This window comes from Mixophyes fleayi, chromosome 10, assembly GCF_038048845.1.
Source record: "Mixophyes fleayi isolate aMixFle1 chromosome 10, aMixFle1.hap1, whole genome shotgun sequence".
Lineage (NCBI taxonomy): Eukaryota > Metazoa > Chordata > Amphibia > Anura > Limnodynastidae > Mixophyes > Mixophyes fleayi.
This window is the reverse complement of record NC_134411.1, coordinates 54,218,223-54,244,498: the sequence shown is the minus strand read 5'-3', so window position 1 is coordinate 54,244,498 and position 26,276 is coordinate 54,218,223. Positions and strand designations below refer to the sequence as shown.

The window sequence follows — 26,276 nt, the reverse complement described above, 5'->3', positions numbered from 1 at the left end:
TTTTAAATTTTGCTTTTATTTTGAGGTAGACATTAACAAAAAACACATTGTGTACAATGAGCAAAGAGTCACACAGCATGTTTACATATTTCAGGACATTTAGAAATTTAGAGAATTAGATAAGCGTTACAGACATGTTATAGATCACAAGAACATCGTATAAACACGATTGATTTATTTTTGTGTCATTATAATAACTTTAGTAATTCATTTGTTTTTGTTTTGTTATTTATAGCTTTTGTTATTTAGATGGTAGATTCCATTACATTTACATTTATTTTTGTATTAGAAATATTCAAACGAAAATAATTGTTATTATAAGAATGAGGAGGAGAATAAAATCAAGGCACTTTGGCAATCTGCAAGATTCTCTCCAGCCCTTGTTAGCTGTGACTGCAGAGAAGCAGTTCAGGCAGCTGGAGCATCAGAACATTTCTGACACCTCAAACAGAAGCACTAGAGCAGCATCTACTGCTGCGCCACCTGCAGCTGCTGTGAGTATTCAGTCTTAATGAACAGGCCAGCAATGTAGGCATTACAGACTAGCCAGGTAGTCCTAGTTTTCAGGACATTTGTTTAAGCAGGTAAGTGCCAAGACCCTGGGACCATGTGGAGACTCACCCACTGTTCTTGCTAGTGATGACAAACAAATTCATGTCAAGTTACAAACATTGTTTGTGACAGAAGTGGATATGTTGGTGGCCATAGATTTACCCATGTCATGACATCTGACAAAGATAGTGCTGGCCCTATTGGACTGATTGCAGTACTCAAGCAGTTTTGGCCACTTCATCAGAGGACAGCTTTCTTTCTGCTATTTGCAAAACTAAAACATTATTAAACATTAGTGGTAGTACTCAGGTACAAACGCAATAGATGCTCCCTTCTCCACAGGATTTATTCAGTGCAAGAGTGTCCCAGGCAAGCACCGGTGTCCAGACTCAGATCTTTTACAGCATCTTTTACAGATGTAAATAACACACAGTCTTGCCCATAGTTGCCTCTGTCCTGAGAGTATTTTATACTACCAAATGGAAGATCTATGAAGGACTTCATGATGGTTATCTACAATCTTTACAGTATGACTAACATCTCCGTAATTTATCAGGATGGACTTTAATCAGGTTAACGCAAACTGCAAAGGCTCCAACTTAGTATAGCTTTTACTCCATGTGACAGGGTTGCCAGAAGCATTGAAACCCCTACCAAAGTGGAAAGTAATCCTGTTGAGGTTGACAGGGCCAAACCCAGATGCATGCTGCCTGTCTCAAATGCCTGTGAAAAATCTCACCACAATTGTTTTTTACAGAAGTAAATCTAGAAGTATGTCTATAATACTTAGAAGTATATTTAGAAGTATATCTGCAGACTTTGTTGGGAATGTGTAATGTTTTTTTCTTATTTAAAAATAACTAAATTGTGTACAGCTCCTCACACTCACCTACAAGGCCCTCGCCAACTCCACTGCGCCCTACATCTCCACCTTCCTCTCTATTCATGCTCCATCCTGCCCTCTCCGTTCTGCCTCTGACCGTCGCCTCTCTTCCCCCCTTATAACCTCCTCCCATGCGCGTATCCAAGACTTCGCGCTGCCCCCCTCCACTGGAAAAAGCTCCCTCCCTCCATCAGAACTTCCCTTAATCTGTCCAGTTTCAAACGGGCCCTAAAAACTCACTTTTTTCTTAAAGCCTTTCTGTCTCCCACTTAACTTTCTACCTTATCTTCTGCCTCCGTCCCCCTACTCTCCCTCTCTCCCCTGCGTCTCTCTGTCTGTCCACCCGTCCCCTTAGATTGTACGCTCCTCTGAGCAGGGCCATCTCTCCTCCTGTTTCCACCACTTCTAACTCTGCTCTCCAGCTACTTAGCCCTCCTCCTCGAGGGTCCTCCACCCCACGTCCACTCTCACTCCCTCCTCCCCCCCTGGGGGTCTCCCTGTCTTCTGCGCCCTTCTTCTTGGGCCCTGTTGTTTGCGGATCCTCCCTCCCCCTTCCCCGCCCTCTCTAGCTGTGCATTGAGCTTATTAAGTTACTGTGCTTACTGTTTACTGTACTGTGCTGTCTCCCATTGTATTGTAATTTGTTTGTCCCTGTACGGCGCTATGGACACCTTGTGGCGCCATATAAATAAAAATTATTATTAATAATAATAATAATAATACAGTCTTTACTTATGAGATGCTTATCATACCTTGAAAAAGTCAACATATCACAATTAGGTTTTGCTGGAAATGTGTGAAATGATGACAAAAAATGTTTTTTGCATTGCAATAGTTTATGTAATATAGGTTTTACTTGTTGCAGAATATTGATTTCTCTCTATTCAATGTAATGTTGCACAAGAAGGCAATTATTAATATAGAGCACATTACTTTTGTAATTGTTGCAATACAGGGGTAAATTTAGAATTTAGTAAATTTTCATCTTTTTCATCCCTGCATATTGTTTCAGTCGAGGACTTGTAAAAAAAATGCATTGTTTGATATCACAACGTATATTTGTATTTCTAAACAATATAGATAATGGCACTAATGACAAGTGCCAAAGCAACAGTTAAATTCACAATGGATTATTTGAGAATTCTATAGTAGTTTCAAAAGAAGAAATTATCACTGGAAAACATCAAATGGACCAAAAATAGATAAAAGTGCATCTAGATAGATAGAAAAAGCTGATGTTAATAATTTCTACCCTTATATTTGTTGCACCATATAAAGCTTTGTGCGCTGTATGTATGCCCCTCACAATGTAGTTGTCTTGATTACCTCTCTAGAATTGCCTAAAGTAAAACCAAGTGTAAAAGCTACCAATGGACATCAGATAAATCTTTAGAACAGCGTAGGAGAGAGATCTGCACCTATAGCAGTCGCCTTACAGAATTCTCACAGGTACTCAAATGCCCCCCAGGACATTGGCTCAAAGTAGTAAAGATTCATCTTTAGTGTCAGGTAACCAAGGGGTATAGAGACTGGTAGTAACTGGTGGATGAAATAATTGTACACTAGGCTAAGTACACAAGAGTCATCCAGCAAAATCCAAATGTTCGAGGCAGGCAGCAAGCAAGGGTAACCGGAGACAACTTCTGGTGGCCAATCACAGAGGTGCCCTGAAGACAAGCCCCTCTGCTGTGATATGAGGGAAAATCAGCTGACCACAATAGCATCCGGAAGAAAGCATAACTGCTACTAGGCAATCAGCCAAGACAGAGCAGCAGTATCAAATAATGTCCCGGCTGTCTAGAAACCAGCTAGAATGAAAGAACAGAGCGAGCTTCGTGAGTAGTGTGATGGCTCATACACCATGCTACCAATAGGTCAAGAGGGAAACAGTTATTGTAGCTAAAAACATAACCTTATGCACTTACAGTTTTAGTAAAATTTGGGAACTTATGCCAAAGATAGAACAAGTTACACCGCTGAGCCATTATGCTCATAAATTTCTTCCGGTTAATTGCGAATTTATAGGGAGACATGTGGTTATTTTTCATTCAATCTCTGCCTGAAGAAGAAGTTTCTATACTTCGAAATGCCTTGCAGAACACATATTGGCTCAAGTAAACCTATTGTATGCTTAGCCTGGGGCTGCTATAACTTCCTAGTGCAATGCCTTTTTACTAAAACTGTCAGTACAAAAGTTTATGTTCTTAAAGACATTTCCTACTTGATTTACTGCTTGGTATTACTTCCACCAATTAATAACCTGGAGAAGTAACCTAGATAACTACCCAATGAGGGGACTGCCTAAAGTAGCTAAGGGTTTCTATACAACTGTAAGTAAATAAAGAGCAGCTTTAATTAATAAGAAAGCACTTCATTTATTGCTAGTCCATTATTGCTAGTCCATGTAACCATCAAGTGCCGTCCTCACTCTCTTCCTTTGCAGCGGTGATGGACACCTTCGTCTCCCTGCAGTGTGGCCCATTTTCCAGCTACATTGCTAGCGACTGGCTCTCGGGGGCTGTGAACTGCACATCCCACGCAGCTAAGACCAAACCTTCTTGCAGGGGTCCCTGGTGACCCATGGGGAAATGTTAGACTCCTCAACTCTTTGCTCAGTAGCCTCATCTACCAGCAGGCATATATCCATTCTCCTTAGTGTAGTTTTGACAGGATACTCTGGCCCACATGGGCAGTGCTGGAGATCCATCGCCTTGTGATTTGCTTCAATATCTCACTATATGAGTAGAATCAACTCAGACTCCACTTTTCAATGCCTGCAATGACTCACTGTTTACATGAATACTATTCAAGCTTCTCTGAAGCCACCAGTACTGGTACCTATGAGGCTACGACCTTTAGAAAATCCTTGAGCCTGGCTCCACGGTGGTGGGCAAATGTGCTGTGCAATTCCCCACCCTTGCTTCTGAGATTAGAAGGAGCAATGAAGCCTTTGTGGTGGTCTTTTGGCAAAGTTTGACTAATTGAATCAAGGATGAAACTTCTTTCAGGCCTATATTAATTAATTTCCTTATGCATCAGGATTGACATCCACTTCAGTGAGCGGACCCAGGAGAAGGAACACTCCCATCAGCCTCCAGAATGAGTGCAACCCAGGTTCCATACTCCTATTCTAACATCAGAAGAGCCCATGCAAGTGGTTTGTTCCTGTCTTTCACAAGAGGAGTGAGAAAGGAGGTTTAAAAACAACCTATGCCTCTACGGGGCAGAACCAGTCACATTCTAGTGAATTGCCATAAGAGACCGGGAAAACAAAATCCTAACTGGTACTAGGGAGGCAGAGTGAAGAGGTATGAAACAGCCTCCCTTAATTAATAATTGTTCCAACTTTCTCATGCTGATGACGATCCACAATTCAAGGAGTCCCATTACTCTCTCTGAATTGTAGAATCCGGTTCTGCTGGCAATTTGATTTCTGTCTCAATGGCAAGGAAACTTTAATTATTCACCCAACCCTTGTATAATGCCCTATCTTTAAATGCAGGGGACGGTAAGAGTCCTTAATGGAACAAACTTCAAATGAACCCTCCCTACTTGACTCCAAGTAGGGTTGCTCCACTCAGAATGGATCAACTTACTAGTTCTACCTCAGGCTGTTAACCATATCAATTTGGGCCTAACGTGGCTCCAGATGCATTCTCCCCAGTCTGATTGAATGAAGTTACTTCTTGGGGTTGATCTTGTTCTGAGAACTGCGTTCAATCATCAGAATCCATCAGGGTGATGAATGGAAGAAAGCCTTACAAACAGACATCACCCAGTCATTCTAACTTGGAATGGATGCCTCCACAAAAGGGATTAATGCAGTTTTGTCCCAAAAAGATTCTTCTGGGAGGTGTTATCCTTGTGGATTTTTCTCAATTATGTTCTTGCCAGCCAAGAAGAACTACAGAAGAGGTAATAAGGAATTAATGGCGATTAACACAGGACTGGAGGAATAGCATTACCTCTTATAAGGCACTGTTCATTCAATCACTGTATTCACTGACCACAAGAATTTAGTCTACCTTCAGACAGCTCATTGTCTTAATCAAGGCATAGCCTTGGCCCAGTATCTCCACGGACTTTATAACAGATCTAACTGATAGTAAAGGGTTAAACACTGTCTGGGTAATGGTTGAGCCAAAATGTTTCACTTAAAGGACTACCTTCTGCACCAGCCTTGGCCAATCTCTTTATTAAAGAGATCTTTTGTATTCATGGCTCTTTATTTCTGACTGAGGTGTTCAATGCATCTCCCGATTAGGGGGGCTTCTGTAAAGAATATGGGACCAATACGCAGTATGTAGATTTAACCTCATGTATCCAACTCCCATTCACCTATAGATTGTTAGCTTGCGAGCAGGGCCCTCTTACCTCTGTCTGTTTTACCCAGTATTATTTATTTCTGTTTGTCCCCAATTGTAAAGTGCTACGGAATTTGCTGGTGCTATATAAATAAATGTTGATGATGATGATTAAACTCAACTTCCTCTTTAAATATTATCCCCAGACGAACGGGTAGACAGAATGGGTGAATCAAGACCTAGCGCTCTTCTTGATAGTTCACTCTTTCAAGAATCAGGGTAATTGGAGTGACTTATTTGCATGGGCCAAATTCTCCCATAACAATCATCTACATGGATCCTCTGGCTCCACTCCCGACTTCATTGTCTTGGTACCCACCCTGAATTGCCTGTATTTTCTTCTCTCAAGAACTCAACCAAGAACCAAGATTTCTCTCACATTTGGTCCCAAACAAAGGAAATTGGTAGAGATGTCTTTTCGCTACAAAAAAAGCGGCTGGAAAGAGACGGTGACCAGAACTGGTATTGCAAGTAGAAGTCAGAGTTTGATTATCCACAAAGAATCTGAAACTCCGAATATCTACCAGGAAACTGGCTTCTCGCTATATTGGACCCCACCGCATCTTACAAGTTACTAATCTGGTGACTTTTAAACTGGCGTTATCCTCTTCCTTTATAACCCACAATATATTCCACATTTCCTTGTTGAAAAAACAGTGGCTGGATAAATTCTTTAAAGAGCCAGCACATCCCTCTTCTATCGAGACCCAGTTTGGAGAAGAAGTCTAACCGTTATTGGATTCCCGGTTTTTCAACTCTTAATTGATGGGAAGGGCTACGGACCTGAAGAAAAGTCCTGGGTCAATTTAATAGAGGTTCATACTCCACGTCTTCTGCAGTTTTCTCCCCAGACAAATTTGCCAGCTGGGTGGCATTAAGAAGCAGTCGGGTGGGGCAGTTGTAATACTTTGCAGTAATAATGAAAAATGTTGGAGGTTATTGCCTACACCTGCCATGACTGGTCAGACTGGTAGTCAGTGGTCTAACACACACTGCTGGCTGTGGTGCTCACATAGTGTCTGTTATAATAGGAGAAACAATGGTTTACTCTATTATAATAGGACTCTGTTGGGCTCCAAGAGTCGGATGGCAAGTAAAAACAGCCGGGTGCAGCACCCGGGAAATAGGTGCTGGGGAGAACACTATTCTAGCCAAATTCAAGAAAAATTTCCTCAAACAAGTAAAATCTTGGCTAATTATGCACATGCCTCTAAGAGGTGGGTACTTCAGGCGCCGTCCCTGCACTTTTCCAAGGACAGATTACTTCAGCTCTCAGCATTGATCGCATTGCCTAGCAATGGGATATAACTTTCTAGAATTCAGCCGGCCAGCTAGAATAGAAGTATCCCATTGCTAGGCAATGGGGCGCAACTTTTAAAAGACATACTGGAAATACCTCTATATAGGACAGGCTCTAATAATCATACAGCACCAGAGTGTTGGATCACTTCTAGGTCTGGTCTTGATTCTTGTCAGTAACCTTCACCTCTGGTTCTTTTCTATGTTGGATTTCCTTTTACTGACTTGCTTGTTCCTGATCAATTCTCTGCTCATGTTCTGGTTCTGTTTGGACTTTCTGGTTTGACCTCGGCTACCCTGGCTACCCACCTGCTTCATGTATTGGCTTTGTTTAGATCTCCTGGTTCTGACCCAGCTTGTCTACTATGCTCTATCTGTGATTCCAGGTACCTTGCTTGTGACTGGCTCTGAGGGTTACAACTTTCTTGTCCTACGCATTTAAGACCAAACCTCCTTGCAGGGGTCCCTGGTGATCATTGTAGGCATGTTAGACTCTGCGCCTCTTGGCTCAGTAGTGTTAACTAGGACGTTTCCTCTTAAAATGGAAGTTGAGGCTGGAACCTAAATATCACTAATTATATACAAACCTGAGGTGCTGTAAGGTTGTTTCATTGGGCTATAGCCATGAGCCATGATGCTCATAAGCCTCTTCCATGGGCAGATATTAATACATAATGAAGATCAACCACAAGGCTTAGCCTATAAAAGATGAGGTTATTTGAGAATTATAGGGCAACATGTGGTTAGTTTTCACTAGTGTAATTCTCCTCCCATTACTTTTTATGACACTACAGTGATACCTGGCGATAACATAGTTGATGAGGTTGAAAAAAGACACCAGTCCATCAAGTTCAACCTATTTTGGATCTCCTGCGATCCTGCACTCATATTTAAAATTAATCCAGAGTAAGCAACCGCCCATCTGTTTCAATTTTGAAAATCCCCCCAGACTCAATATTGCAATCCAATTTTACCCTATATCCACTACTATCCTTTATTTTAAATTAACGGTCGTATCCCTGGATACACCTTTCCGTTAAAAATTTGTCTAACCCTTTCTTAAACATATCTATTGAATCTGCCATCACAACCTTCCCTGGCAATGAATTCCATATCTTGACTGCCCTTACTGTAAAGAACCCCTTCCTTTGCTGGTTGTGAAATTTCCTCTCCTCTAACCTTAGGGGATGACCACGTGTCCTGTGTATGGTCCTTGGGGTAAAAAGTTCCCATGAAAGCTCTCTGTATTGACCCCCAATGTATTTGTACATAGTAATCATATCTCCCCTTAGACGCCTCTTTTCTAAAGTAAACATGCCTAAACTGGCTAACCTTTCCTCATAACTTAATGACTCCATACTCTTTATCAATTTTGTCGCCCTTCTCTGAACCCTTTCTAGTTCCAAATTATCTTTTTTATAGAGTGGTGCCCAGAACTGTACTGCATATTCAAGATGAGGTCTTACCAATGATTTATACAGTGGCAAAATTACACTGTCTTCCCTTGCATCTATGCCCCTTTTTATGCATGCCAATACTTTGTTTGCCCTTGCAGCTGCTGCTTCACATTGAGCACTATTGCTAAGTCTACTGTCTACGAGCACTCCCAAATCCTTTTCCATTATAGATTCTCCCAAATTAATTCCATTTAATTTATAGATTGCGTTCTTGTTTTTGATCCCTGAATGCATAACCTTACATTTATCTGTGTTAAACCTCATATTCCATTTAGCCGCCCAATCCTCCAGTTTATTTAAGTCCCTCTGTAGAGAAGCTACATCTTGCTCTGATTTTATTACCTTACAGAGTTTAGTGTCATCTGCAAAAATAGAAACTTTACTCTCTAAACCATCACCAAGGTCATTAATAAATATATTAAAAAGGAGTGGTCCCAGCACGGAACCTTGAGGTACTCCACTTAAAACCTTTGACCAATTAGAAAATGTTCCATTTATCACAACTCTCTGTTCCCTATTCTCTAACCAGTTTTCGATCCAAGTACAAATTTTGATTTCTAGACCCAGTTCCCTTATTTTGTAAACCAACCTCTTGTGTGGCACTGTATCAAAGGCCTTTGCAAAATCTAAGTAGACCACATCTACTGTCCTGCCCTGGTCTAAGTTCCCACTAACTTCCTCGTAGAAACTAATTAGATTAGTTTGACATGACCTATCCCTCACAAATCCATGTTGATTCCCACTAATAATTTTATTGCGTACCAAGTAATCCTGAATACTGTCCCTTAAAATACCTTCCAGTAGTTTCCCCACTATTGATGTCAGGCTTACAGGTCTATAATTCTCTGGTTGTGATCTCGTCCCCTTTTTAAACAACGGCACCACATCTGCTATTCGCCAATCCCTTGGTACTGAGCCTGATGAGATTAAATCTCTGAAAATTAAGAATAGCGGTCTAGCTATTTCCGAGTTTAACTCCATAAGGACCCTTGGGTGTATGCCATCTTGACCTGGAGCTTTATTTATCTTAATATTCTTCAGTCGCCTTTGGACTTCTTCCTCTGACAACCAAGTATTAATTAATGGCATGGTTTCATTTCCATTTTTATGTATTACTCCTGCCATTTGTTCCTCTCTGGTAAATACTGAAAAAAAGAACGTGTTTAATATCTCTGCTTTTTCCTTAGTATCATTTATCAATTCACCCATCTCACTTCTTAGGGGTCCTATATTATCTTTTTTAATCCTTTTGCCATTTATATACTTAAAAAACTTTTTGGGGTTTGTCTTACTTTCTTTTGCAACGTGCCTTTCATTTTCTAATTTAGCCAATCTAATTTCCTTTTTGCATGTTTTATTACATTCCTTGTACCTATGGAAGGACTCCTCTGACCCTTCAGACTTAAACAATTTAAATGCACACTTCTTCCTTTGCATTTCTTCCCTTACCTTTTTATTTAGCCACATTGGTTTAGACTTAATTCTTTTACGTTTATTTCCCATAGGAATGAACTTATACGTGTATGTTTCCAACAACATTTTAAAGACAGCCCACATTTCTTCCGTATTTTTTCCTTCAAAGGCTTTGTCCCAGTCTATGCTCTTTATAGACTCCTTTAGCATATTAAAATTTGCCTTTTTAAAGTTTAAAGTCCTAGTTGATCCCTTATACTGTTGTTTCTGGAAACTAATTTCAAATGAGACCATATTATGATCACTGTTTCCCAAGTGCTCATAACAAACTTTTCTCCTTAAAATGGAAGGTGAGGCTGGAACATAAACATGACCAATTATGATTCTACTGAAAGCATGTAGAATCACCTTTATTTATCCATATACACTGTCAATAGCTTAGAGGTATTTTTATATATGTGTATTTTTTACATTTATGGTGCTAATGACCACAAGGGAAAACATTTGTGTTTTGTGCTATTCATTGTGTTATGGTGAGGGTATAAAATGTGTAAGAAAATAGGATCTATATAGATCAGGCAAGCAATGTAGTAGTATTATCCCGACAAATATGTAGCAAAAACAGTGTGCACTCGTATGTAAAGCAGTCATGGAGAGCATCCATAGAGGTTTTAACCTAGTACAATCCAGGAAGAATGTGGCCAGAGGTGCTGTACGGTTGTTTCATTAAGCTATATACATGTTATACTTTGCTGTTTGCTAATTGGCATATTTATGTCTCATGCACTGTAGTTGGCCTAAACACCTGTATGTTTTGTTTATATACCTGTCACCCCAATGGATCTGCTTGAATTGTCTCTGCATTTTACTCCTTTTTTGTATATTTGCTATCAGAATGGGGTCTCCTTTGTATACTGCTTAAAATAATAGACCTTGCTTTGAATATGGACAACCAGGATGAACTTATGTTAGAAAATATTTTCTTTCTTTATCTAAAGCCTCGTGTTGTTTTTTACCCCATGCACAAGCTATTCATAAATTCACATTGTGGTTTCCCTTGTTATGTAAACTAGACTAATTCTTTGTATCTGTTTTATTCTGTATATTTGGTCATGATAATTTTTATGGGCAATTCTAGCAAAAGAGCCCCCTATATTTGTTCTCTACTTTGAAGTTACCATAAGGTTTCAGACATCAATGAACTGGTCTTGTTGTTCTGAAAGTAGATTGAGAACCATTGCCCGATCAAAGCAAGCACTACACACATTGTGAATGATAGATGAATTAATGAATAAATAAATAATGGATACTAGAATTTGTGCATTACACAGTGATACTTATTTGTCATAATACTCACATCTTTAAGGCAGCCCATAAAGTTGTTACTGACAGGGGACCCTGGGAGATCAGCTGTGTTCGGACTGCCCCCAATGTAGAAAAAGTCGTCACTCCCCAACATGGTGTAATCCTCTTGGGTGTAACCCGTTGAAGTGAGAATCCCATCAACTGAAATGGTGACCTGAAAGTTGAAGTGGATGGGATCCAAGAGGAAAGAGAGAAACAGGGAAAGCAAGGAAGGCCGACAGAAGGTCCAGAAGAAAGGATAAAGATTAAAGAAAGAGAGAGAGAGATCCAAAGGAAGAAAGTGAGGAGAGAGGGAAAGGAGGGTGAAAAAACAAAAGTTAGGTGAAGGTACAAAAGCTGTTGATGTCTCACCATTTTCATGTCTGTTCTGTCTCTGGGGTAAGACCAGCTCTTCACCATTGGCGGAAAGGGAGGGAGGATATAAGGAGATTGGTATAGGAAGAGTTTGAGAAAAAAAGCTATTGGTAAAGGAATATTTGGACTGAGAAACATAGGTTTAACAGAAGAAGATAGGGTAAGAGTTTGAGATGGGTGATAGAGTGTGTAAAGAAAATTGTGTTTTTTGTGGGAAGTAGGTATTGAAGGGAAGCATTGTATGTTTATTTGAACAGCTCCAAGGAGGAAAAGCAGGGCTGACCTTACCTTCCATGAGACATCTAGTCTTCTCCCAATTCTTCACCTGTCTACTTCACTTTTTCTTTTTCAAATATGTTGCATTATCTATTTTCAAGTCATGTCCCTTCCCTACTATATCTTAGCCTAATTTGGCATACCAGTAATTTGGTTTACCCTACCTTCCCTAATAATAAATTAGCATTTTCACCATTGTACTTTTCTAAGTCACTTTTTAGATCTTTAATTAGGATGACCTAACCAAAATTAATAATAGATAGCTATGGAAATGTCTCATATTGTCTTCTACATTTTTATAGTTAAATCAGAATAAAGGTTTATACAACTAAGCTCTCCATTAAGAAAGGGTGATCAAGATGAAATAATAAATTATAATAATACACTACACTTATGTATGACTCGTTTGTTCTTTAGAGTTATTAATGTGCCAATGGCTATAAATATAGGTTATTTACCAATAAATAAATTAATATTTAAATGGGTAGATTTATCAAGCATTCTATAAAGGAAAATCGGATGTGTTGTCCATAGCAACCTTTGTATTCTAATTATCATTTATCTAGTACATTCTAGAAAATGGTAGCTAGACACTGATTTTTAGGAAGGTTTGATAAATCTACCCCAAAGTATTCTCAAACTAGTTTGGAATGTGTAAAGAAAAATTGCAAGAAATTCTCAAACCTTTGTAAGTTTGAAAGGCATGCATTATGATCACATTTGATGTGAATAATTCAGACTCAAATCAAGTGAACAATAAACAGGTTTGAGGGCATCAAACAGTTTTGATCACATTTCAAACAGTCAGAGACGGGAGAGACTGTACCTGTCCACCTTACACGGCAACCACTGTGCACTCTAAATGACTTTGTTTTTTCACATACAGCTGACCACACCTATGCTGACCATTTCCCTATACTACTGAACCAGGAAGGAGCTTGTTTTGAGCATGCGTCTAGTAAGAGTGTTTCAGTTGTGTGACGGACATCGTGTTAAGAGTTGGATCTGTGTTTAACCAACTCTTAAACTCTCAACTCTACAGGCCATAATACATATTGAGGCATATGTCAAGGGATCTTTTATATGTGGACTTTCTTTTATAATGATAAAAATTATACTTTATAACAGTAGTATGCTTTAATATAACGTAGCCTTCTATTGAGTCTGTAGGCGCAAATTTGTCAGATGGAAAATTGTTGTGCTCCATGTGTATTCTGAAGTTGAAATCTGTTGAAACTACATAATGCATTTCATATGACAGAGAGTGCATTATTATGTGAGATTTGTACTGCTCTGTTTTGGGCATTTTTATGTTATCAAAGGATGACTTTATTTTCCAGCACACCCTGGTCATTTGTGGATAAAAACCTGTTCACAGCTTTGTTGTGTTTGTGTTGCTTTGCAGCCACTGTTAGTAACACATGGACATGCAGTTAGCATATAAAGTAACACTGTGCTGGTGTTTTCATTTTAGGTAACAGCTACTATCCCCCCAAAATACAAATACATTAAACTTGACACAATTGCACAAACATGAATAGACATTACAATGTTTTAGAAGGTTTACCCTGCCAGGCAGTTACTGTGGGTTCATGTAAGCTGATAGTAGTTGAGTTTTTGATAACTATTAGAAAGTGATTCAGACTACATGGATCTGCTAGTTCTGATAGATTTTGTTTTCCCATTTTATTGGAGTCCAGGGGGTAAATGTATGAACGCGCGGGTTCTTCAACACCCGCGTGTTCAGCGTGTTCGGCGATTAAATTTCAAGCGGCGCTGCATTGTAAAGGGAAGTTTCCCTTTACAATGCAGCGCCGCTTGAAATTTAATCGCCGAACACGCGGGTGTTGAAGAACCCGCACGTTCATACATTTACCCCCTGGTCGCCAAAATCTTCTGCAGTCTTCAAACAGCACACTGTGGACAACATTTATGAAAAAAGGTGCACAGGATGAAAAATGTGTTGTAACCCATAGCAACCAGTGGATGTTTGATTAGGTGTTTTAGATTACAACACATTTGTACCCATTTTGATAACTGTCCTCCACTCTGTCTGATCTATAGCATAGCATGGTAGGCAGGCCACTGTTACACTGCTGATATCAATTTTGATGTTAGACTGGATGCTACTGACCCAGCAAAAAAGTAATGTTAAAGCCTTACCAATTTCTAAAATGTTTCATATAGAGCATAAAACATGACGGTAATTATCATGTATCTCTTTATAATTTGATAAAGGATCCCGTTTACATTAATTTTAACCTGCAATAAGACATATAAGACAGTCTCCTGTGATTCCTCTGAATTTCTACTTAAAAATAAAAATAATTTATAATTGGAAAAATACTTAAAAAATAAAACATTTGAGGATTGCAGTGAAGCAGGTCAAGTAATAAATGCATTGGCAAGGGTGACAGGCCTAAAATTCTCAGAAATGCAGAGTTTCTGCTTTCTTGCTAGTCTACTAATGCCTATAGTTTACATTTTTTAAAGTTTAAAAACAAACTCCTCTTTAGACCCCATTCAAACATTATCTAAGTTCCAGTTATATGTGATATTATAAATGAAAGAAAAGTAAAAAAAAAAAAGTACAGAGAAATCATTTCTTTATATAACTTATATACATGAATGAACTAAAACATGTTATTGGATCAATATATTTTGATTTAGGATCACTAAAATAAAGAACAAAAAGATATTTTAGGTCTTTGGTAGGCCTAGGGCAAAAATTACATTAGTGGGTTTCATTCATATATGGAATGTTTCCACTGGTACAAGTACTTTAATAGTTTTAGATAACGGGATTGATATAAGTCTAGGGTTAAAGCTGGGGGATAGGATTAAGATTATTAAGGTTAGTACATTTTTTAAAACTTTTTTTTCATAATTTGATCTAGGGTATTTCAACATAAATTGGTCAACCAACAATTCACTTAAAAGATGACACTTCCCTCTTTGAAAGAAGGAACTTCAGGGCTGAAATACAAGTTATTTTAGGCTCTTCCATTTTCAACTCTATTACTATGAATTCTAATTGTGAGCCATCTATCATATATGGTCCAAATTGTATTCGACTGCATTAAAAATGTCCTGAGTATCACTGCCCCATGTAAATAAATCTAGACGAGACCATTGGAGGAAGCCTGTCACAGCCACAGCTGGATGGGTGATCATATATATTAATTACTGTAATTGTGCTCATATGTATGGGCTCCCTTAGTTCCGAGTTTTGATGGATATGTTTTAATGTCAACAGTTGGGATATTAAGTATCCCAACTGTTGATGGAGTGCAACTGGCTAAACATACAGTCTTCCAAGAACTTGAGTTGGCTACCTCCGAGGCCCCACCATTCCTGTAATAGATGTCTCTTTGGCTGGGCATTGCTCAGTGTGTGGTAACAAAAATTGCATAGAAATTCATTTAGTTGTTAGTAAGTGTTATGGGCCTATGACTGCTTAAGCATGTTTGCAGGCATAAGCTTGCCGACCTTGCTACATTAGAACTGTTCAATCTAGAAATGTGCCTGAGCTGGCCAGACTGTAGTTTTGCCACCAAGCTCTTTAAAATAAACATGTATCACATGCAATTTTTTTTGAAGATATATCTACACTTATGGCTAAAAATCACATCCAAATAACTAGATGCTTCTTTCTGTGCATCGGGGCTGATTTACCACCAGAAAACTATGAAAAAACATGATTGCCCAATTCTACTTTAAACTTTTAATACCTTTCTTTTATAAACATGTTTAGTAGAACATCTTTAGATGTATTTCTTGAACAGAGAACGGTGGACCTCAATAACCTGTCACATAAAATACACTAATAGGACACCTGATGCACAGAAAAGCAGTTGAATTACAAATACAGCTAGGATGTTAAGAAAAATTTTGATTTGTAGTGAAATATAAAGTAGTACAAGTCTCAGGAAAAAGTTTCCAATATATTTTACACTTTTGGATTTACATAGAATGTTGCAGTATAAAAATCTCAAACAACTTACATAAATCAGAGGCAAAGCAGCCAATGAAAATACTATAGATAAGAACACACACTGCTCTCCAAAGATCACATAAAATTGTTTTGATGGAAATAATTGAGCAATCACTAATCCACTCATAAATTCTCTCTGTAGCAACTGTTAACAAAATGCAGTTAGGGTTAAGGTTAAGAGGAAGACACTTGAACATAAAAGGAACCCATACCCCAATATTTATCTAAAGTGCTCCTTATTTATATGGCCCTACTTCATATCATCACCAGGAGTTGCTGTGCTCCATAGCAAAATGTTGTTGGGTTATTGACAGCCCCCCCCCCCTCACTGTCAAACCTTGTAGCAGCCACATGGGTTGCTGTGGTGATAGTTACTCAGCTGATCATCATCCCATATCCCCCAACTTTCCCAATATAGGCAGCCAGACAGTCCTGATTTCAGGAATTTAACGCTGTCCCGCCATTCAGATCAGGACAGCTTTGTCTCATGGGGTGGCAAATTTGGGAGGCATGTGTCTTTCTCTGCTACTCTGCATGGCAGAACAGCAGTGAATAGGAACCGCAAATGATGTTTGGAGGGGAGAACGGGGCACCCCGTGGCATATGGCCACGCCCAATTATGACTTGACCACAGCCCTGTCCCGCTGCCTTAGAGACAAATGTTGGGAGGTATCTCATCCTGTTTTACCACCAGGTATTGCTTAATGTCATTCTATGTTAATCTTGCTACAATATATAAATAAACAATAGAACCATACCACACTTTTTTTAATCTAAAATATTTTGTTTTATTTCATTACATTTGTATTTATTCAATCTATGTGGCATCTATACTTCATCATCAGGACTTCTTTTAGTGTAAAATTTAAATTAAAAGAAAGTCATTATTATAACAGTAAAATATGCAGTGTGCTTTTTTTGTTTAACAACAGTAATCCATGTTTTTATTCCTAACAAATAGGAAAATAAATGAATGAGCCATCAGCAGCAAACTTGGTATGATGCATGGCTGCAAAATGTTGTGGTCCCTCAATTATTATTTGACATGCTCTTAGCCAGGATTGACAACTAATGCACTTGTTATAGGCCACCATGTGGCGCTGCAGAATATATGTTTTTTCCTTTTCAAGGAAAGGTGAACTTATTTTTTACGTATACTCTTTGCATTTTGTTTACATTTTTACATTATACCCCATTCATACTGCACCAAAAACCCGGGTTTTTGCAGAGGCACGCTGAAAAACCCGGGTCTTGGTGCAGTATAAATAGTCCAACCACAAAATCGCGGGACTTAGACCCGGGATTTTGTGAGGGGTAATTCCCGTGTTGGACCCCGCTCGCCTGCAGTATGAATGGTGCAACCCATGTAATTCCCGGGTCTCACCATTCATACTGTAAAAAAAAAAAATTGTGCAGTAAAAAAAAAAGATTTTAATTAATAAAAAATACATAAGAAATGTTTACTTTACTTATTTTCAGCCAGCGGTGTCTCCGGTGCGTTGCCGGCTGTCAGGGGGACCTCTGGGTACTAAAATGACGTAATTTCTAATGGACTAGAAATGACGTCATTTTAGTCCCCCTGACAGCTGGCAACGCACCGGAGACACCGCTGGCTGAAAATAAGTTAAGTAAACATTTCTTATGTATTTTTTTTTAGTTAAAATCTTTTTTAACACTTTTTTTTTTCTAAAACCCGGGTCGGGCAGGTGCAGTATGAACCCGCCCGACCCGGGAATCTTGTTATCTTTACTGCCCTGTGCCCCGGCAATATCCCGGGTTAACAACCCGGGATATTGCCGGGGCGGCAGTATGAAAGTGGTATTACAGAGCTTTAGATTCAATGCATGACTGTCAAAACATTTTTTTGACGGACAATTTGGAGAAAATTGGTAATGGCCACAATTTGTTACCGACACTTGCTTTAAATAATATGAAAATTTATCATAAATTAAATTATGAAGAATCTAGAAAATATTGCAGCTCAGAAAATGAAAACAAGGGTTTCACAACCATACCCAACCATACTCAAGTCCCAAACACTGGTGTGCTACATGTGTGGTTTAATAGTGTTAATAAGATGATCTTTACATTTATTTTTTAATTATGGAGCTAAATTGAATTTATTTTATACTGGTAGTCGGCAAACAAGTTTGAATAGAGTGAGCAATATGTTTGTATGAATTTCGTAGTGTAGAAATGGATAGTGGAGTGTACAGTATGGTGTTTGTCTAATTGTTTCACAGTGTCTACTCTATGTGAAATATATTAATGTTTGGTAAATAGTACAGATAAAATCCTTGTGCCTTAGTTGACCACATTAAGGACAGTGACACAGCTTTATGTACCCACGTATGTCAGTCTTTGGGAATTCTCTCACTATTTACCTGTACAACGCAGGCAATGTTAGCCCAACAATAAAGTGAGAGGGGAACAGCATTCCCCATATAATTTAATGTTATGCTGTCTGAACATATCATCATTTGAGAATGCTGAGGCTTCCTGGTCAGAAATTCCTGGAGATGACGCATGGAGGGGCAATGAAAGGACAATGAAAATGAACAATCTATCTTGTGGGTATAGATATATGCCTGAAAAGAACAAGCATTAAGCAATAACATAGACCAATGTATTTGAGCAATGTTGCAGGAAGACATGTACAAGTCAACAAATAAAAAATGTTAACATTTCCAGGCACACTTTAGTGTTCTGGAGAAGCATCTGTTCATTTCACATTAAATATAATACGCTACATTCATGGTCTAAACCAGTGAGGGGCAACTAGAACATGGGCAGGCTGGGACGGTCCGGTCCCATAATGGGCTACTTTGGGCAGGGTCACTGGGCCATCTGCATTTGTTTTCCTTTAAAATGTTCCTAATAGGCTGCTGATTTGAGTCTTGCCCCCGGGCTACAATTTGTCAGAACTCCCGTGAATGTGAAATAGCTGGAGGACCAGTAGCTCGATTTGCTCCCAACTTAAGATCATCCCTCTAATGTACAAATACACATTGTGAATATCTTACAACATCGGAGACAAATGAATATGCCCCATAGAATTAGGGGCATACAGGGACGGGGGGCAGGACCCCAGGCCAGTTCTATAGTGGGCTATCTTGAGCTGGGTCACTGGGCCATCTGCATTTTTTTTTTCTTTAAAATGTTCCTAATAGGCTGCTGAGTCGAGTCTTGCCCCCCAGGCTAAAATTTGCCAGCCAGCCCCTGCATAGAATGCTAGGATATGATTACAGTATAACAATTACTTAAGGAAAACAGAAGAGGCAGGCACCCATTTAATGTGATTTGAAAATGGAAAATGTTAACGCAATCTCCATGGATATTTACCCTTTAACCAGAGCATCAATGCATATCATGCATATCCCTACGTAATACGATAACTGCACATTAATAATTAAAATATTGTTTATTTTAAATTATATCCTTCAGTAAATATTAAATTATACACTAGTTAAGGCATTAGCAGATACTGGGAATTACACCCAAGATATCAGTTATTGTGCATTTTGGCAATATTTAATATGTCAAGGGTCTTTAAAACAAATATTATATTTAGCAATTGGGGACATTTAGAATTTATATTTTTTCTGATGTTTATGAACTCAGGCTGCGCAATGCAAGTAGACTATTATTGGATGGGAACATGTTTTAACCATGTGAAGTGTGCTGTACCGTGGGATTTGCAGAGATTTAATTAAGTGGTGCTATGTTTTCAGTACTGAATTCACATAATTATAATCTGCCATCTGTGAGAAGAGGATTCTAAAGATCCATAAACTATCCAGCATCAATAGCACATAGTTCCCTAATCTCCTGCAATGTCCGGGAGACTCCCGAATTTGTCGGAGTTCTCCCAAATGCCTGAGAGAGCAGTGTTACCTCCCATATTCTTGCTCCCTCCCATGAAAAGTGGGTGGTGATGGAGCCTAATGATGCGATTCATCTTAGTCCCACTCCCTGTTTTATGCTGTAGACCGCAGTATTTGATCAACCTAAAGAGGCGTTTTGTGCAGCCATGCCCCCAGCACTTGGCACCATGATGCAATAGCAGAAGGCACCATTATGAGATTGCTCCGACATGTTTCCTCAGGGCTTACCTATCTGAGCACAAAGCACTAACTTGCATATAAGTCTAAGTACTTAGCCTTATGTAAATAGTTAAGTACTGGGGAGGAACGGTGGACACTGTTGGAGCTATAATAATTTCAGGATAGTGACAATAGACCAAAAGTATTTAAAGAAATGTTTTATCCCTTTTAATGCTTAAAATGTTTTGGTTTTTTTAAGTCTTCAAATAAAATAAATCTTTTTTGAAATAATATATATATATATATATATATATATTTTTTGTTTAAAAAAACAATATTTTTTAAACAATATATATATAGCTCAAGCATGCACCCATCTACCAGACTGGCCTGGCTCTTAGTGATCTGGGAAAAAAAATTCAGTTTACTCTTAGCGTACTGAGCTAGGATTGCGAAGGCAACTCATTTTCGCTCAACTGCCTCAGCAATTTTGTTTTTGATAAATTGTTCTGATAAAAATATATTACTTATCGCCACAAAGGGATTCTTAGTAACAAATCTGCCGCACTATCTTCAGGAGGAATGGGTGCCACACTGCTTACTAGTCAAATGGGTGCTGTATTAAATAGTAATCAAGTAGACACTTCATTGTACTTATACCATTCCTGTCTGTGGTAAATAGGCTTCCTCATGTTTTGTATGTGTAAACATCGCAGGTGGCCCCCAGTGATGGCTACCTGCCTGCGATAGCCTTTACCTGCTGGGGGCCTAGGAAGAAGCCAATCTGCAAAAAAATCCCATTTTTGCAGGATTGAGGTTTCTCTCCCTCTAATAAATAGATAATCTGCCACCAGATTCCTAAAAGGCTTGTGTACAATATTAATTTACATAGGGATGAAAGATCTTGATGCTTAGCTCAATTAGTTTTCCATTCAATAAAAGGTGAATTAAGCATTTTACAGACAAATAAATATCTCATGTTAATACATCTTTAGGTATTTGACAATACCATTCTTTCCATTTTTAGATAAGAATAAAATACTCTTAATCAATGTCCCCAATACTAACTATAAAAAATCATTGCTAAGACATTTCAATAACGCTGCCACATCGGTAATTCTGATACACTGGAAATCTCCCAAAATTTGAGGATGAACTATGTTATTTGTCCCAGATATTATAGCTGAATTGTTTCATCTGTTACGTTTTCACCTCAAGAAAAACAGATTATACAAAAAAATAATAATATCAATCCTGCTAAAGACTTCACCTCCATAGAGGGACTCCATACCAGCCATACGGTGTAGAGACCCTGCCACACACTGCACTTCCCCTACACTGCTCTGCACAGCTCTTGCTGGGCGGTGTTCATTAAGTACATTAACAAGCATTCACATGATGGTTCTGGGAGTGACAAGGAATGAATTGCAGTCGCTATCTGACTCTGCATATTAGGTCCCTTTCCCCAGATAGGTGGTTGCCGTATGATTATAGTTACGTAATTGGGTATTCCTGGGTTTTAAAATTGTATTGTTTTACATATGAATTGCTCTGTAAAGTCACTATTTAATTTAATACACTACCAAAGCTGCTATACTAGGTACATGTAATTCTTAAGCTGTCTTTTCCATTTTTCCTTTCTGATTGTATAACACAGTTTTTGTAACCTCACAAAAACTGCCTTACGGGCACAGGCTGGCTAATAAATTGTGAAAAGAAATGTAAGCATATAACATAACATAACAAAAGTACATCTAATGCGTCCTTTTATTTATGTATGTTGCAAACCTACTGATTATCCCTGTTTTGATTGAATTGTAGCATAGTCTTATATTTAGCAATGATTTTTACAGTTTCGAAAACTATTACTTCAGATAATTATTTCCAAGTTCAACTACTGCCAGACTTGGACTGGCCATTTTATATGAGAAAATAAACTTTATTTCCCAATAATGTATAAAGAATACTGGTAGTTTAGGGTCTGATTTAAAGTTGAAGTCCTGCTTAACCTATATGTTCCTGTACTTCACTCATTATTTTCCATGGTTCTCCACACTGCCCCACCACCTGGTCCATAGTCCAAACTAAACTATCTCCAAACTATGTCCCTTGTCATGTCGGAAGCTAAATTTTTCTACATGCCATGTGATTTGCTCTGTTAATTGCATCCATGCATTCATTATTCTGCTCACTTGTACCTGCTATCATCAGTAAACATGTTATCATGCTAGCTGCTTTCATGTATGTTTTCATGTATGTCATGTATGTCAACTATGTCAGGCACAACAGAATCTGTAGCATCATACAAATAAATTATGATGATAGTTGATGGTTATCACAGCCACATTTCAACACTGGATATATTTAAACACTATATTTAAAGCAGCACATATCTTAAGATACATGCAACTTGAAATACTGTACAGACCCATTTTTGCATGTAAGAAAAAGTCCCATTTTTATGTTTAATTTTGATCAAACACTCTGTGAGGAAATGTGTTTTCTACATCTATTAAATAATTTTGACCTTAAAGTGGATATTTGTAACTGGACCTAATTGTGGGCCTCACAAACTTCCGTCTGCATGACTCTTTTTCAGACTCCATGCTAGCCCACATGAACTGGTTAGTCCTAAATCAACTGAGTAAAGGTATATAGTGTGACTCCTAATTTCTTTCCTTGCCTCAACATCATTGTCTTCTCAGATTCTTCAATATGGGATATCATTTACAGTTTATGTGTCTAGCATTTGGCCTCTCAACTTCTCCTAGAACATTCACAAAGGTTCTGATGGTCCTGATGGCCATTCTCAGGAAACAGGGAATTGAAATGATGGACGATATTCTGGTAATAGGAAAATCGGAACACAGTTGCAAAACCAAGATACTCAAGGTAATTAATTGTGTTTGTACAGGAACATGGCTGGATCATAAGCTTCAGCAAGAGTCATTTTGTGCCATCTCAACACATGCATTTGTGAATACAGATAGATAAAATGAGAGAATCCAAATATTCAAAAAAAATGTCTTCTCTGAGGGAGTGCATCTAGCTATTAGGAATGTTCTCCTCAACCATAGGTATTCTCTCATGGGTGGTCTGTCACATGAGTTATCTAAAACTAGAAGTACTCAAACAATGGAATCACAATTCAGAATCCCTGGCTCAGCATCTAAGACTTACACATAGCATGAGGAGGTCTCCAAAATTAATGATAACAGCACTACACCTCTCAGAACCAGAGTGGACCGTGGTAAGGACAGATTCGGGCTCCAAAGGCTAAGAAACTCATCTCAATACATAGGAAATACAGGGTGTATGGAATCAAAAGGAAAAGAGGTTACATGAAAACATTCTGGAAGCAAGAGCAGTGTGGCATTCAATGCAACACTTTATAGCCTTAATTGCAATAGAAACATAAAAGGAGTTTTTCAGACAATCGGATAGTGATAGACTTGATAAACAGACGAGTAGGCACCAGTAGAAAACAATGCTAGAGAAGATATCAGCAATCATATCATGGGCAGACCCTTAGCAGACCTTCTACCATAGGTGACAATTTCTCACCCAAATCCAGAGGATCTATCTTTGATGGTGTGGCTATTAAACGGTGACTGTCAGTGACACCTTCACTAGAGTAAAGGTATGAAAGAATGTTTCCATAACATACTACAGGGTCTGGAAAACCTTTATATGTTGGTACATGTCCAAGTTAATCAATGCATAACTCAGATACTAGACTTTCTTTAACAAGGTTTACAAAAATACTTTGCCCTTAGTATACCGAAGGCATAGGTATCGACATTTAATGTTTTTCTGGACACAAGATCAATATCAGATGATCTAATCAAGAGACTCTTTAAAGCAACAAAACATATTTGTACTAGCATAACATTTTTATGGGCACATTGAGATATCAATTTGTTTTCAAAAGCCCTAAATATATAAACCATTTAACCCCTACAGAAAGTATCACTCTAATGGCTCAAGCTGAAAGTAATATTTTTGATGGCTATCACATCTGCTTGAACAGTGGAAGAATGGTGTGTGGTAGAAAGAGCCTTTTCTGAGCATACAGGCAGATAAACTGGTACTGGAAACAAATCCTGCACTCTTGCCTAAAGTAGTTTCCATTTTTCATGAGAACCAAGAAATTATCTATCCAGCTGTTTGTCCAGAGCCAGCTAATGGGAAGGACGAAAGATTGCATACATTAGATCTGGTCAGATCAATATATGTGTATCTCTCCAGAACAAAGGATGTCAGTAAAACAGACCTCTCTCTTTGAACTCCCTGAAGGTCCAAGTCAAGGTCAAGTTCCTTTCAAACTCAGACCTGCAAGATGAATTAGAGAAAGTATTTAACAGGCTTATAAAAGTGAACGACATGGGGTCCAAAAAATATTCCACAAGAGCAGTGGTGGCCTCATTGGCTCACAGGGTGCAGGCTTCAGCAGGAGGTCTTTGCAAGTTAGCAGCATAGTCATCATTTCATACATTCTCCAGACACTATGATCTGGATGTCATGACTTCTGAGGACACTTGCTTAGAAGAAAAATTCTGCAAGCAGTTGATCAATAAAATCTCATTTATGTGCATGAATTGATCAGTGTGCTGATTGAGTTCTCCTTTGACACCCCCCCCCCCCACACACACACACACAAATAGTTTGATGCTTGTGTTCTTCCTATTCGTGTTGGCTGTCGAGTAGTCTTAAAAGGAAATAGGCAATGTTAGGAACCCCTCCAGCCGGCACAACACAACCCGGAGTCTACTCTGCCAGTCAGGTGTTCACTGGAGCCCCTGATGGTGGGGACAGACTGGGCTGCAGACTGACAGAGGGTCGTGAAGTGTGTACCGGCTGGGGAGAACCCAGGCAAGAAGAGTCAGGTCCACGCAGAGGTCAAAGGTCGGCAGCAGGTAACAGCAACAATGAACAAGCTGAGGTCAGAGGTCACAGGCAAAGTAGCAGAACGGGTAAACGAGCCAAGGATCAGGGTCACAGGAAACACAAGCGAAGTCAAATACGAAGCCAAGGGTCATACACGGGAAGTCAAAACGTAGATACAGGAAACAGGAACTGGAACAAGCAGGTCAGCAGACTGGAGCACAGAAGCTATAACCGGCAATGAGGCAGCAGACCTCATTGCCTTAAATACAACCCACAACCAATCAGAACCTGCCCCTAGACATGGCCACACTTGTAGGCTAATTGCCAGCACCTAGCAAGACCAATCAGGGCTTAGCCCTGAAATCCACACCTGCAGGCTAATGCCTGCTAATTCAGCCACAGGCTAAATCTGCCTGATTGTCCCTAGAGCGCATGTGCGCCTGGCTGCCAGGACACGGCGCTGAGGAAGCGTCCGACCATTGCCTTGGCAAAGGTCGGGAGTTGGAAGGAAATGACGTCCCGGTCGTCATGGTGACGGCCGGGACGTTGGGACCGACAGGAAGCGAGCCGCGGCTGTGAGTATACCCCCCCCTTGAGGAGGGGTTAAGGAACCCCGACATCCCGGTTTCCTTGGAAATTTTTTAAAAGAACTCCTTCAACTGTTAAGGAGCATCGAGTTGTCTCCGTGGGATCCAAGACCGTTCTTCTAACCCACGATTCCTCCACTGCACTAGGAAGTGCACCTGACCTTGCACTTTTTTGGAATCCAAGATCTTCTGAACAACGTATCTTGGTGATCTGTTTGATTTTCTCTCAGGCAAATTTGAAGACTGGATTTGAGTAGGATATAATACCGGCTTCAATAGAGAACAGTGAATTGTGTTGGGAATTCTCAACGAGCCCGGAATTCTTAACCTAAATGCGACAGAATTAACCTGCTTGATGATAAGGAACGGGCCGATGAACTTGGGGCCAAACTTTTTGCAAGGCTGTCTGAGTTTAATGTTTTTTGTAGACAGCCACACTCTCTGGCCCACCTTGAAGGAGCAGATGGTACGGTGGCGATCCGAAAAAATTTTCGCGACAAATGAAGCTTGTTTCAGAGATGCCTGTACTTTCCTCCAGATAACTCTGAGATCTCTTGCAGTGGAACGGATCTCCTGGACACCAACTGGGTTAAGCGAATACAAGGAGTTAGATCTGGGGTGAAAACCATAATTGCAGAAAAACGGAGAAGTTTTAGTAGAGGAATGACAGGAATTGTTACAGGCAAATTCCGCCCAGGGTAACAAGGAAGACCAATTATCATGGAACTCTGATGTGTAGCATCGTAAAAACTTTTCTAAGGACTGGTTAACTCTTTCGGTTTGCCCATTTCACTGAGGGTGA

At 39.2% G+C, this 26,276-nt stretch overlaps 1 protein-coding gene across 16 annotated transcripts in view; it reads right to left on the bottom strand.

Annotated features, from left to right (window-relative positions):
* NRXN2 (neurexin 2) overlaps window positions 1–26,276 on the bottom strand; it is a 725,960-nt gene that overhangs the window by 450,131 nt on the left and 249,553 nt on the right. For all 16 annotated transcript variants that reach the window (XM_075188775.1, XM_075188784.1, XM_075188781.1 and 13 more), the window contains one exon: window positions 11,326–11,487. In XM_075188775.1, the coding sequence (XP_075044876.1) occupies window positions 11,326–11,487 (162 nt within the window). The remainder of the gene's footprint in view (window positions 1–11,325; window positions 11,488–26,276) is intronic.